Source organism: Drosophila guanche, unplaced genomic scaffold (assembly GCF_900245975.1).
Source record: "Drosophila guanche unplaced genomic scaffold, DGUA_6, whole genome shotgun sequence".
NCBI classification, from domain to species: domain Eukaryota; kingdom Metazoa; phylum Arthropoda; class Insecta; order Diptera; family Drosophilidae; genus Drosophila; species Drosophila guanche.
The window spans coordinates 384,546-398,234 of record NW_022995756.1 but is presented as its reverse complement, the minus strand read 5'-3'; the positions used below and the strand labels follow the sequence as shown (position 1 = coordinate 398,234).

General features: G+C 47.4%; 1 protein-coding gene across 1 annotated transcript; it reads left to right on the top strand.

The window, feature by feature from the left end:
- The first annotated feature begins 3,828 nt into the window (after positions 1-3,828).
- On the top strand, positions 3,829-4,487 carry LOC117590174 (nuclear pore membrane glycoprotein 210-like). The gene is made up of 3 exons (XM_034282569.1): positions 3,829-4,006; positions 4,118-4,400; positions 4,453-4,487. The coding sequence occupies exons 1-3, from the start codon at positions 4,004-4,006 to the stop codon at positions 4,485-4,487; spliced, it is 321 nt and encodes a 106-aa protein (XP_034138460.1). The 5' UTR covers positions 3,829-4,003.
- Positions 4,488-13,689: the final 9,202 nt, after the last annotated feature.

The window sequence follows — 13,689 nt, the reverse complement described above, 5'->3', positions numbered from 1 at the left end:
CTTTGAGAATTAAGAATGTTCTTAATAAATGTAACACATTCTTTGAGAATTAAGAAAACAGGTTTCAAAATAGACTGAAAATAGAAAATAGCATCATCTCTATGATTTTCCAATAGATCGTAGTTGATAAGATTTCTGTATGAGAAGATGTACGTTCTGAGAAGATGGCTATTCCATATCCATCAGAGTTCAGGGCGTATTCTATATAATTATTCCCGATACTCGAAGAGTAAATAGGGTATATTGTATTTGTGCGAATAACGGTTGTATGTAACGCACAGAAGGAAACGTTTCCGACCCCATAAAGTATATATATTTCTGTTCAGCATCAATAGCCGAGTCTATGTCTGTCTATCCGTCTTGTTGAGCGCCTGGATCTCAGAGACTATAAAAGCTAGAGCCACCAAACGTTGCATCCAGACTTCTGTACGCTCAAGTGTATTTAAAAAATGAGCACCGCCCCTTCCATAAAATGTAAAATTTGACAAAAAAACCGATAAGGTAGAGATGTTGTACTGAGTACCGGGTATAAAAGTTGTGACGCGTAAGAAGCGTCTCACACGTCCCTTCTCGTTTGCATTGCTTTTGTGACTTAAAACCTGAGGCTGTATGTCATAAGCACAATTATAGAACTGCCTAATAGCGGGAATATAAATGGACACCTTTAGCGAACATACATATGTCATAAAATTTAACGGAAGATGGAATCTCGGTGCCTGCAAAAGCAATTTTAACTGTCTCGGTTGGGACGAGCACTGATTCCTTGGTTTTGTTCTGTGTTTCTCTATAGATTCGTTCAGCTGTGTTTATCTTTATTATTGAGGTAAGATTGTCAAAGAGTTTCATGCCTGAGATATTTGTAGGTAAACCGTTAATGACACCGACGGACTCAGTGACGAGCTCAGTGCTCGTTTGCTTGTCGACGCGGAAGGTAGGTTGCAAACGAATTTTATTTTCAAATTTGTTCAAAATGTTTATTCTTTCAAAACACTGACTACTATCATGAAGCAAACTATTAAAATCAAATTATGTAACAATTATTATGTTTTTTCACATTGCTTTCAAATGATTAATCAGCACACTCCATTGTCGTTGCCCTCACACATACAGCGAGAGCCCTTTCACTTGAACTCTTCACTCGCCCGAATTTCTTAGTATTTCCGACGAAACCTCCTTGTAGTTTCTTCATGGTCCAGCCTGCACATATCGGCCGATGCTCCTCCGTATCAGCCAGCAGCTGTCAGGTAGCCAATAACAGCAAGATCGCGAAGGGGATAAGGTGACGCAAAGTTCCAAATTTCTAGGCTTGGCAAGTTTGCACAAGGGGCAGTGGGAAAAGGTCACGGATCCGACCACTCTCCAATCGCCCGCTCAGGCGGTGTCCCGGTGAACGGGAAGTCGGGGACCGGGGAGGGGCGGTATATCCCCCATCGTGAAGCCAAGGGGAAATCCGTGGCCACTTAGCGCATTCTTGAAGTGAAATAAGCTCATCCGATCACCGGCACCCCAGTCAACGCCAGTAGCAGATCAGTGTTCTGAAGTAGACCCCAGGGAGACCCCCAAAAGGGTTCGGGACCCCGCAAGCCCGGCGAGCTCGCATAGATCGACGCCGCCCAAAAAGTGTAAGTGTAATCCGGATGATGGACAAGAGCACGTTCGTGCGCATGAAGGAGTTGCACTCGATCATCCATCGAAGGATAAGCTAGCCAGTCGTGTCGAATGGCCGGTAGGGGAACAGGTTTCCACAACGACGACGTCGACGCATAACGTCCCCAGAAAAAATGTGAGCCTCGACAAGCCGGACAGCGGGTGGAGAGTAGTGGCCAAGAAGGCGAGATCCGCTATCTCGACTCCCTCGGGACAGAGCGCGAGATCTGCACCGCCATAGCGAGCCAGTTCGAGATCGAGGAGGGACGAGTCAGAGTGCGAAGTCTGCGACGCGGCTACGCGGTGTTCCAAACGGCGGTGGTCAGCTTGCCCTTTTCTCTGGGCAAAGCAGTCATGCAGCGGGGACAGGGCTGCGCAAGACCTCCTGCAACAGACGGTGCGGGAACAGGGATCGGAGGTGGCAATCCTCAGCGAACCCTACAGGGTTCCCAACTGCAGCGATTGGGCCATACATCGCTCGGGCAGAGCCTCGGGCAGACTTTCGGTGTGGAGACGCCCCAGATCTGCGACACAAAGTCGGCAGATGGGTTCGTCCAAGGCAAAGTAGGCAAAGTACGTGGGTCTACAGCTGCTACCTGGCGCCCAGCCTCCCGCTGGAGACCTTCAGCCGAATCATGGACGAGCTGACCGTCTTAGTCGGGGGCGACTTCAATGCCTGTGCCCAGGAGTGGGGGTCCTCCCGAACTAACGCTAGAGGACGCACGGTGCTGGGGGCCTTCGCCACCTTGGACATGGTGCTGCTCGACCAAACAGACGTTCATCAGGGGAGGCATGAGGTCGGTCATTGACCTCACATACGCCAGCAGCGCGTTGGCCAGAAGCTCCAGTTAGAGAATCAGCGACGCCTACACCGCTAGCGACCACGAGGCCATCGAGTGCGTTTTTGGCATGCAGTAGCGAGGAAGAGCAGCTCCTACTCAGCACAGGAAGGCGTATCTCCAGGTCACGCTGAGGATACAGGCCTTTGCACGCGCACTCCCGACCTACATGGCATTAGAGTCGGACGGAGCCAACGAGCGGGCGACCCAGCTGGTTAACGCAGTGGAAGCGGCCTGCGACCTGAGCATGCTCCAGTGAAGTGCGTTTGGGAAGCACCACGCCCCAGTCTTCTGGTGGAGCTAGGACATCGCCGAGCTCCACAAAATCTGCCACCGCCCGAGAAGGCAGCTCCAACGAGCCAGGGGAACTCCGCGACTATTATCTGCTGCGAGGAATACATAGTCGCTCGGAAGGAGGACCGCCAACAGGGACAGCAAGAGAGAATGCTTCCTCAAGCATTTCGACGCCGCCGAGGAGGACCCTTGGGGAGGCACCTACAAAATGGTGGTCAAGAGCATCAACGCCATCTCAAAGGTGGTAAACAGTGCAGAGGAACCCTCCGCTGGTTTAAGATGGAAAGGAGGGTCGAAATCCTACTGTCTCGTGGTGGACCGAACGCTGGAGGCCCTACAACGTTTTAGCATCCCTGAATACCTGCAGAGGATAGCATGTAGCTACTTCAGCGACAGGGTGCTGACGTACGAAACCAGTCTGTGTTCCAATGCATGCAAGTCTCCGCCCTCATTCCCTCAGGGAATGCACCTCACCGAAATGGTGGAGCTCGCCAACGCGGCCGTGGAGTCGTGGCTTACGGTCGCTGGATTGGACCTGGCAGCGCAGAACACCGAGGCGGTGCTCATATCGAGCCGGAAATCTGTCGAAACAACTTGGTTGCAGGTCGGTGGCACAAGTACCTGGGGGTGCTCATCGACACTCGCCTCTCCTTCAAGGAACACTTGGAGTATGTGCACAGGAAGGCCAGCGGAACTGCAGGAGCACTCTCGCGAATGCTTGGGAATGTTCTGAACACCAGAGGCCCGAAGCATGCAACGATCCTGACGAGTGTTGTGACGCCGCAGATCCTGTGAAGACCTGCATGCGAGGCGTGGACGCGAAGTACAGGCTGTGTGCCCAAAGGATCGCGTGCTCGTTGCTGACTGTGTCGGACGAAGCAGCGCTGGTCATCGCTGGGGAAGCCCCACACAGGAAGCTGGTAAGGGAGAGACAAGAGACCCACACCGCCGCGCAGGTCGGAAGAGAGGCGACAAGAGCCGAGCTGAAGGCTACCGCAGGGAGGAACAGTATCATCAGATGGCAGACCCAGTGGGACAGTTCACCTAAAGGGCGCTGGACTTATTCCCTCATCCCGAAGCTGCAAGCCTGGATCAAGAGGAAGCACGGACAGGTACATTTCTACCTCACCCAGGCGAGAGCATGGGAAGCGGGAAAAACCTATATTCCAAGAAAAATCCATCAACTTCACCTTTCAGGTGAAGATTGAAAGAGATTGCCACAAATGGTGAGTTGACCTGCAATTGCTTGCTAGCCCTGGCTGCCCGGCCCAACTGGCATGACCGACCGGACCGGCACTTTAACCTCAAATTACTAACCTACAAAACATATCTCGCAGGATTCCCGACAGCAACAAGCCGCCCGCTATGCGACACCCAACCTTCTCGTGAAGCCCGTTCCATTCGGTGCCCGTCGCTCTCGAGAAATTCGAGACGTCGGCATCAAGGGCTTCATGATCCTGCTGGAGGGAATCAATCCGGGAACTTCAAAGATATCCAACACCTTGCCCTATGCCGATTACAGCAATGTGAAGCCCCTGGAAGTGTACATCAGTGTGCTGGCCAATATAATTATCGAGCCTTCTGAGGCGACGATCCTGAACAAAGACTCGATTAGCTTCCGTATTCTTCTTCCATTTGCGACATTACCAAAAGTAAGCAATATTTCCTCGAGGTGGAGGATACCGAGGTGGCCAGTTTGCGAGGTAGCATCGCAACCGGAAAAAAAGGGCGCAAAAAAGTGGACAGCGAAATGTTTTTGTTTTCCTTTTTTTGTCACACTGCTGAAACTCCCTGCCTATCGATCGCCTATGCATTGTATAATGTTGCATTTTTAGCATAATTGTATATAGTTAATAATATAATACGTGAACAATAATGCGCACCTCTTTCACGGATCCAACACATTATAGTAGAGCTCTACTTGCGTTTTGCTCGCATCGGATTTGAGTGCTTTTTGCCCATATTTGGTCTATTTGGATAGTTATTCAATAACAAATCTCATTACTGACTAAGCGTCGAAAGTGGAGTGCAGCAAAGGCAACCGAAAATCATAGACAAGGTAAGATAAGGTCAATGTAACAATGGTGTTTCGGCAGTGCAAAAATTATGGGGGGTTTGTAATAGAGTGCGAAGTGGATACAACAACAATGGTGCCGAGGGCGTCTGCCCGTATGATGCCACCGCAAGAACTGGCAATGTGTTACGAACCTGTTTTGGTGTTGGGGCAAGGCTGGCTAGCCAGTCATCCCAGGGCTGAGTTCTTCCCAGGCCCCAAGTCGCATTTTCTAAACTAAGGTAATGATAAATGTTAAAAACAATTTTTTCAAGGGATAATTCGGGGGATATTAAATGGTACAAGTAATTATAATTATTGCATAACACCCGAAAAGGTTCATGCTGGGAGTAATTTGATCTACATATGTATGGATAATCGAATGGGGCGGAAAGTAAGGGTTGGTCTGTAATGAACCGAAAAATCGATTCAACCCAAATTCGTTTGGGAGTCCACAATCCCGAGAATGAGCTTATGCATGAATACCACCCCATTGCAAATTCTGCGATAGTGTAAAGAGGGTTGGTCCAGCAGTTTTAGCCTAGATAGGTATGGATAGTTTCAAAGGGCGAATATTAAAAATTGGTTTTTGAACGGATTCAATAATAATTTGTTGCTCCTTGTATTGTGGACTCCACACACAAGAACAATACTCCAATATCGGGCGAACCAACGAGGCGTACAGTGTTTTTGTTGTATACGGATCGTCGCCCTCTTTTGACCAACACTATACAAGTACCAGTCGGAAAAGGAACGAAAGGGACGTGTGAGACGCTTCTTACGCGTCACAACTTTTATACCCGGTACTCATTTTTGAAATACACTTGTAACAGTGTGAGCATACAGTAGTCTGGTTGCAAAATTTGGTGGCTCTAGCTCTGAGATCCAGGCGCTCAACAAGACGGACGGACAGACGGACAAAGGGACGGACGGACGGACAGACAGACATGGCTATATCGACTCGGCTATTGATGCTGATCAAGAGTATATATACTTTGTGGGGTCGGAAACGTTTCCTTCATTACCTTCATTACATACATCCACTTTGTGCACAAATACAATATACCCTATTTACTCTTCGAGTACCGGGTATAAAAACACATTTTAATGTCATCAGCACACATTACACTGAGTGCAAAATAACTTGGGGCAGGTCGTTCACACACTAATTGAAAAGGAACTCCAGAGGTTACTTTCACAACATTTTCGACATGACATTGTTATTATATTGATAGGTACGATGATATCCAATTTATAAGGTTTGTGGGAAAACCTAATAAAGAGAGTTTATGGATCAGCAAAGTATGATTAACAGAGTCAAAAGCTTTGCTGAAGTCTGTAAAAATGACGTCAGTCGGTTAATTAGAGACGAGAATTGTAAAATGTTGATCGATATCTAAAAAACCATGTTGAGACGGGGATATAGCAAGTAACAAGGGGCTCGAGCAACTTCGGAATTGCAGATAGTTTAGCTATACCAAGATAGTTTTCGATATTAGATCTGGACCCTTTCTTGTGAAGAGGAATAAGGTAGGTTTCATTCAAGATCATGGGGAGGCAAGAACGCTCCAGGGTTAAATTAAATATTTTTAAAAACAGCTCGGAACTTTATCTGGACCCGCAGAGAAACAGATGTCAATTTATGTACTTTCTTCAAGGAAGGGAAGAAACGCGTTATTAACATGAAGTAGTTGGTATTGATAAGGGGTGAAGGAGTCATAATTATCCGAAGAGTACGTCAATTGGAAGAAGGTGGCAAATGAATTTTGCAATTCCTTGATCTGAAGTTTCTGTTTTAGACTGTAACTGAAGGGAAGAAGGGAACGCATTAGACTTGCGTTTTGAGTTGACGAACGAAAATAACTTTTTGGGATAATTACGGAAATTTGTGGCACATTGGGAATGATATAGGTTACAACATTTATTATTGACCGTAAGAAATTGAGAGCGAACCGAAAAATATTGAGCAAAGACAGACAAAGAAAAAGATATCTAGTACTTAGACAGATACTTGAAAAACCACGGAGCTTAGAGGAAACAAATACGTTGACTTCAGGGACGTAGGTATCGAGGGCAGAGTATAATGTTTCGTAAAACAAATTGACAGTAGGCTCTATATGTGATGAGGACTGACGAAAAAATAACCAATCAACTTGCTAATGATGTAGACAAAGATCGATAAAATTAGATTTGCGAAAACACTATACGACTTTTTGAAGGTAAAATGGTGTTATGAATGGAGATCTCGAAAAGTATAGACAAAGTAGGATGATGCGGATCTGACAGAGTTAATTTGGGCAAGCGAGACGTTAGTTACCCCCTCAACGCAATCATGTTGACTTCCAGGTAGTAAAATGTTGGATTCATCCTGTTGCCAAGATAGAGATGGGATGTTGAAGTCACCCATGACTACTATCTGATCAGCACAGCCTAAAGCAAAAACTAAAGATCGAATGGCTGAGAGGTGGTTCAAATAAACAACGGCATCAGATCTGGGAGAGATATACATATACGGCATATTCCAATACGGATTCTGACTGCAACGAATTCGATAAAATGGATGTTGTTAAATAGAAACAGCTTGGACGCAAATGCCGTTTTCACTGCAAAAAGAACCCCACCAGAGAATGATGGACGATCCATTCTATAAGTGGTGAACTTGTGGACGAAAATTTCGTGATCGGAGACAGAGGAGTTAAGCCAGGTTTCAGTTATCGCTATAGGGTCGAATTCAAAAGAGGCACTGTCCGTATGAATTGTAGACAATTTACCTAAAAGCCTGCTTACGTTCTGATATTGGACGGAGAAATGGTTCCTCAGTTTTTTTAAATCTTAGGGACAGTAACTCGAGATGAGATATTACGCTTATGTGTACTCTAATGAATCCAACGAGCGTGTTAGCTTGCGAATAGCGAACGACCTACCTTGGTAGGTAGGTCAGCTGTGAATAAGCGGGCATCCCAAAGAATCTCAGCACAGTTGTCTCTGAGGGAGAGTACCGAAATAAACAGCCCGGACAGCCAGCGGTTGTTCGCGAAGTAGCAACACTGACGATGCGCTTGTGGTGCCGCCTCGTATAAGTAGCTCACACACTTTCCCTCCCCACACAAAACCTATCCTCAAAAACCGGGCCGGACTAAGGTGTCATTCGACCCGTGCCGAGAGTCAGTCTGGCTGGGGGCCCGGTATAAAAACTAGCCCAGTCGTGAACGGAGAGCTCAGGGAAATGGCAGCCCCCTGTTCTAATGATGCCTTACCTGGGAAACGTGGAACTCCTCCCGGGCTGACCATTCCTCTTCTCTGCATCTCGTGGGATCAAGATGTATAAAAGTAATAATATTAAAGAAAAAAACGAAAAAAAAACAAATGAGAAAGACACTCCCCAAACGTCTGAAGGGAGCAATCCCAAACATTGAAAGGCAGCGGCCCAAAGGCCTGGCCTAACCCGCTCGATAGCAGGAAAACCCTGTCCGGTGGACAGCGAGGTTGCGAGCCCGTTGGGGCCCCACTCCAATTCTGGGGTGGGTGGCACAGCACCACCCAATACTGACGCCTTGGAAAGGCAGCTAAGCAACATTGTGGCTGCCCGTTCTTCTGGCAAAGTAGAGGGGGAGGCTGGGCCATCGACCAGGGCCGAAGCTAAACGGTTCACATACGCCGAAAAGAGGACTTCAGGGCACATACTCCGTCGGAAGTACGTGAGCTCGGAAGCAAGTCCTTCAGAGGACTGGCTAAAGAAGGTAAAGTGGGCCTCGGAAGTGCTTCCGAACTTTAATCTGGAACCTCACAGACCGCCCCAGCAACCCAAAAGCTGCAAAGCGATCCAGGATATTGCCAAATGTGTCCTTCCCGCATATTGCCAAGGAGAGGACGCTGATAGGCGTGGATGGCGCGGATGGAAGAATCCCGAGGAACCGGTGGAAGTAGGTGGAAGCGGCATTGGCCGACCGCTGCTTCGAGCTCCTGGACAAGGACCCCGGCCCACCTCCAGTCTTCAAAGACATGGGATGGTTCCAGGCAATACCAAAATCATAGCCTGCGAAGACGAACGCTCTGGGTGCCGGCCTCCATAAAAGAGCCAGAACGCATCCTGCAAATGTTGCAGCGATGCAACCCAAACTTTCCAACAGCAGGGCCCCACAAACGAAGCCGTGGTCGTGATAAACAAGGAGTCGCTGGCCCCGATTCAGGGTTCAGGGTTCAGCTCCGTCACCATAAAGGTGTATAAGTCGGATGCAGCGGCCGGGGCGCGTCCTGTCAACAACCCAGTCAAGCAGGATGTTGGCTCGGAGATCGAAGTCCAACGAGCTGGAGTTGGCCCACGAAGGTGACTCCCTAGAGTCGGAGCTGATGCTGGAGTTCGAGGCAATGTGCCGAAACGAAAGCTCCGGCGAGTCGGACGCCGACAATACAGGATCTCTCTGATGCTCCTTTAGATAAATCTCCACCACTGTAAAGCAGCAACTGCTGCCCTCTTACTACTACTGGAATCGAGCGGAGGCGACGTAGTCCTAATCCATTAGCCTTGGGTGGTTGGAGACAAGGTCTGTGGATTAGCGACGAAGGACTACAAGCTGATTGTAGCACCAAAGAAAGGTACAATTCGCACCTGCATTTTAGCTAGAAAGCACATGAACATCTTTCAGCTCCACAATTTTAGCGATGGCGACAGCACAGCAGCCACGACCAAAGTGACCCTCCCAGCAACCTCGTCCGCAAGATAGTCAGCGAAGCGAGAGGCCAAACACAGGCCTACTGATAGGAGGCGATGACAACGCCCACCATACCCAATGGGGAAGCTCGGACATATATGTAAGGGGTGAGTCACTTTTCAGCTTCATTCTAAACTCGAATCTGGTTCTCTGTAATCAGGGAAATGACCCCATCTTTATTATAAAGAACCGACAGGAGGTCATAGACCTTACCCTAGTGTCCCATAGCATACTAGGCTTAATTAAGGGCTGGAGAGTCCTAGAAGAGCACTCCTTCTATGAACATAGGTACATAGAGACGATAATATCTCTCGAATGCCCAATAGCTAATAGTTATATCAACCCCAGGAAAGCCAACTGGGAGATATACTCTAAAGCCCTGGAAGTACTTCTTCCCCCAACAGCACCAACATGCCCTGATACACAAGACGACCTTAACAGTCTTGTAAATAGATTCACGGAGCATGTAACAAAGCCTTCAAGGCTGCGTGTCCCCCCATCAAACCGAGAGGGAACGCGAAGGGACGTGTGAGACTTTTATACCCGGCACTCAGGACTACATCTAAATGTAGAAGACATCGCCAACCACTAGATATCGTTCTAGCCTACTAAATAAAATGCAACAAAAAAATTGGATCAGTTAATCGTATTTTCCAATTTATGAGATATTTAAAACAGCAATCAAATTGGTACTTTTTCCCTGCACATTCTGTGCAATAATGACCGCTAGGTTTCACAGCAGATTTTTCGAAAGTGGCGCCATCTATGAAAATTTCTTATACGCAACTTTGATGGTCACTCTTTTCACACCGAGTCTTGATTTTAACTTTTAATAATTAGCTTTTGGCCACTGTTTCCGCAACTCCTCGCAACCAGTTCGGAATCAAAATCTCGAAATAAAAAGCCAAGTGCTGCTGGTTCGACCGAGTCGGAATTCAAATCAATTTAATCTCTTCTTCTTTTCAATTTCGATATTCACCAATTAAATGCATGTTCTTCCTCTTTCTCTATCGTATTCACATATCACATGTATGTTCTATAGCAACAAGCTTCTGTCAGTATGTCGTAAATGCAACAATTCAATAGCTTAATGCTAAAAATTCATTTTACTTATACAAAATACTAATTGCTCCCGGCCATAAGCCCTTTGCGCTAATTTGGCGTAAACAGCCACCAAAACTGGTCATTGGTCGCTGCACCTCAGCGGTGTTTTGTCAAATTTTAAATTTTTTCTTCATCTGTCATCTACATCTACAACACTTCTCACACCAACACGCTCGCCGCCCTTCCCTAGACCCACATACTGCAGACTCGCGGCAGAGGCAGAGGCAGCGAACGCACACAAAAAAAACCAATATAAGCTGCGGGACGGGGTGGGTTAAAAGTCGGAAGAGGCAGCGGCAGAGGCAGGGGCCGAGTGAAGCAGAAGCAGAGTGTGAATGAGAGAATGTAAAAAGCAAAAGAACAAGAAAAGCTGCGGGACAGGGTGGGTTTAGCCACTGGAAACTAATTTCTCCATTGTGGCTATAATAATGATCCGATCGGATCCCAATTTGGTGATCTGATAGATATGGCCATTTCCTACGGAATGGATTTTTTAGTTTTCTTTTATCTTCAAAACTGTAGAGGTTTTCGCCCTTTTGCGGGGGCGGAAGGGGGCGTGGCTCATTTTTTAAATACACTGGTTTCAGTGTGAGCATATAGCAGTCTGGATGCAAAATTTAGTGGCTCTAGCTCTTATAGTCTCTGAGAACTAGCCGACAAACAAGACGGACAGACGGACGGACGGACGGACAGACGGACAGACAGACATGGCTCAATCGACTCGGCTTTTTGATGCTCGTGATGCTGATCAAGAATATATATATTTTATGGGGTCGGAAACGCTTCCTTCTGTGCGTTACATACAACAGTTATTCGCACAAATACACTACACCCTATTTACCCCTTTGAGTACCGGGTATAAAAATAAACTAGGAGAGCGAAAAGAGCCTCCTGGCAAAAATTCTGTACCGAAATCGATGAGACGGCAGAAGCCGCAAGGCTGCGCAAGATCCTTTCGAAAACAAATACCTCTGTGGGATACATCAAGAGTACAGGTGGTGCATGGACCAACTCCAGAAAGGAGTCCCTACACATCCTACTCGATACCCACTTCCCAGGGTGAAGGCCCAGCCACCTCGATGGCGCATCTACTCACAAAACCGAATATTTGCTTGGCGGTGAACAGATTCAAACCGGTCAAATCGCCAGGTCCAGACAAGGTGATCCCAGCTCAACTTCAGAGAGCTGGGGACCAACCTATCCACTGACTACAACGTATCTTCAAAAAGATCCTAAAGGTAGGAAAGATTCCTAAAGCATGGCTCAAGGCAGAAATTGTCTTCATCCCGAAAGCGGGAAAAGCCTCCTACACGACGACAAAGGACTTCAGACCGATTAGTCTGACCTCCTTTCTCCTAAAAACATTTGAAAGAATATTCGGTCTACATCTAAGGACAATCATCAACCCTCAGATGCTGTCAAACTGACAACACGCATACCGGAAAGGTAAATCCACGGAAACGGCCCTACATGAAGTGATTTCAGGTATAGAGAAAGCCCTACACCTTAAGGAATACTCCCGGCGGCCTTCCTCGATATTGAGGGAGCCTTCAACAACGTCGAGCCAGGAGCCATTACGGCGGCCATGACTGACCTGGGGGTGGACTGCCACTTGGTGATGCTCATCGATCAATTGCTCACATGCAGGACGGTGACATCATCAATGGGTTCGTCCACTCAGACAAGGTATGTAAACAGAGGCACCCCACAAGGAGGTGTCCTGTCTCCCCTCCTATGGAACATTGCAGTCAATAAGATTCTATGTGACTTGGAGGGGGGTGGTTGCAAAGTAGTGGCATATGCAGACGACTTTGTCCTAATGTTCACGGGAAAATTCCCTCAAACACTCTGTGATCTTATGACCACAAAACTTGCTCGATTGACAGAATGGACAAGATCGTGGGGATTAGGTGTTAATGCCTCGAAAACGGAACTTGTGCTATTCACTAACAATTACAAAACTCCGCCACTCAACCCCCCAACACTAAACAAATGTAGGTTAACCTTTAGCGACAGTGCCAGTTACCTTGGGTTGGTAATAGACAGGAAGTTAAATTGGAACCTAAACACGAAGGAACTCGAAGGAAGGAGTACCTCATAGAACTGATTATTGCGTTCCCAGAGAGTACACAGCCACGAGTCCTTCGAGGCTATAAGGAGGAAATACGTATGCCAATAGCCACAAGCTCAAAATAAAAGAGTACTATACCCTGCAAACAACCAACAGATGCCAAATGGTCACGGGCTGTCGCATCACCCGACAAACTTGGCCAGACATCTCGAAAAAACGCACCGCTGAACTATGCAAACTAAGCAGACATAGGTGCAGCGTAGTCATTCGCTCTCTTACAGGGCACTGGCTAATAGGCAACCATGCGAATAGGCTGGGTGCCCCCTACAACAACTTCTGTCGTAGCCGTAGAGACGAGGACTAGGAGACAGTAGAAAATCTGTTCTGCTCCTGCCCGGCTCTCAGTAGAAGGAGGGTAAAATATCTGGGCTCACCTTTTCTTAACGAAATTTCAGAAATGGCTACTATAGGCCCCAGGAAGATAGCAAACTTTGTGAGAGCATCTGGATGGGACACCCTGACAAACGGGAGGAGAAGAGGAAAAGATCCAAGCGGAATCACAACGGGCCGAAACCGGCCTAGGTGTGTCGGGATTGGGAAGTCCCGACAACCGCCTCAACCTAACATAACCTAACGCTTATGTGTAAAATTAAATTTAGTTATAATAAAGTTATCAGGCGGCGATTGAAGATAAGAGCTTAGATGTAGTTTGACATCATCGGGTGTGGCTTCGGGAATAAGACGAGATACAAAGATTGCATTGAGGGGGACATCCGCCCTGAGTGGAAACTCCAGAAAAGCGAGCTGGTGGAGCTACTCCTAAAAGTGTCAGGGCGGGAGCTGAGGAGCTAGAAGAGGCTGCCGATCCATCACCATTAAATGTAACAGAGTTATTGGGGATTCCATCACTGGCAACTGAGTCCGAAGTTAAATTGACAGGGGTATGGATTTTTAAGGCAACTACTCTTA

What these genes read in the sequence shown, in the direction of transcription:
- LOC117590174 (XM_034282569.1), top strand. An exon ending in CAAAGACTCGATTAGCTTCC is followed by an intron (nt 4,401 to 4,452) that starts GTATTCTTCTTC and finishes TATTTCCTCGAG; the next exon opens with GTGGAGGATACCGAGGTGGC.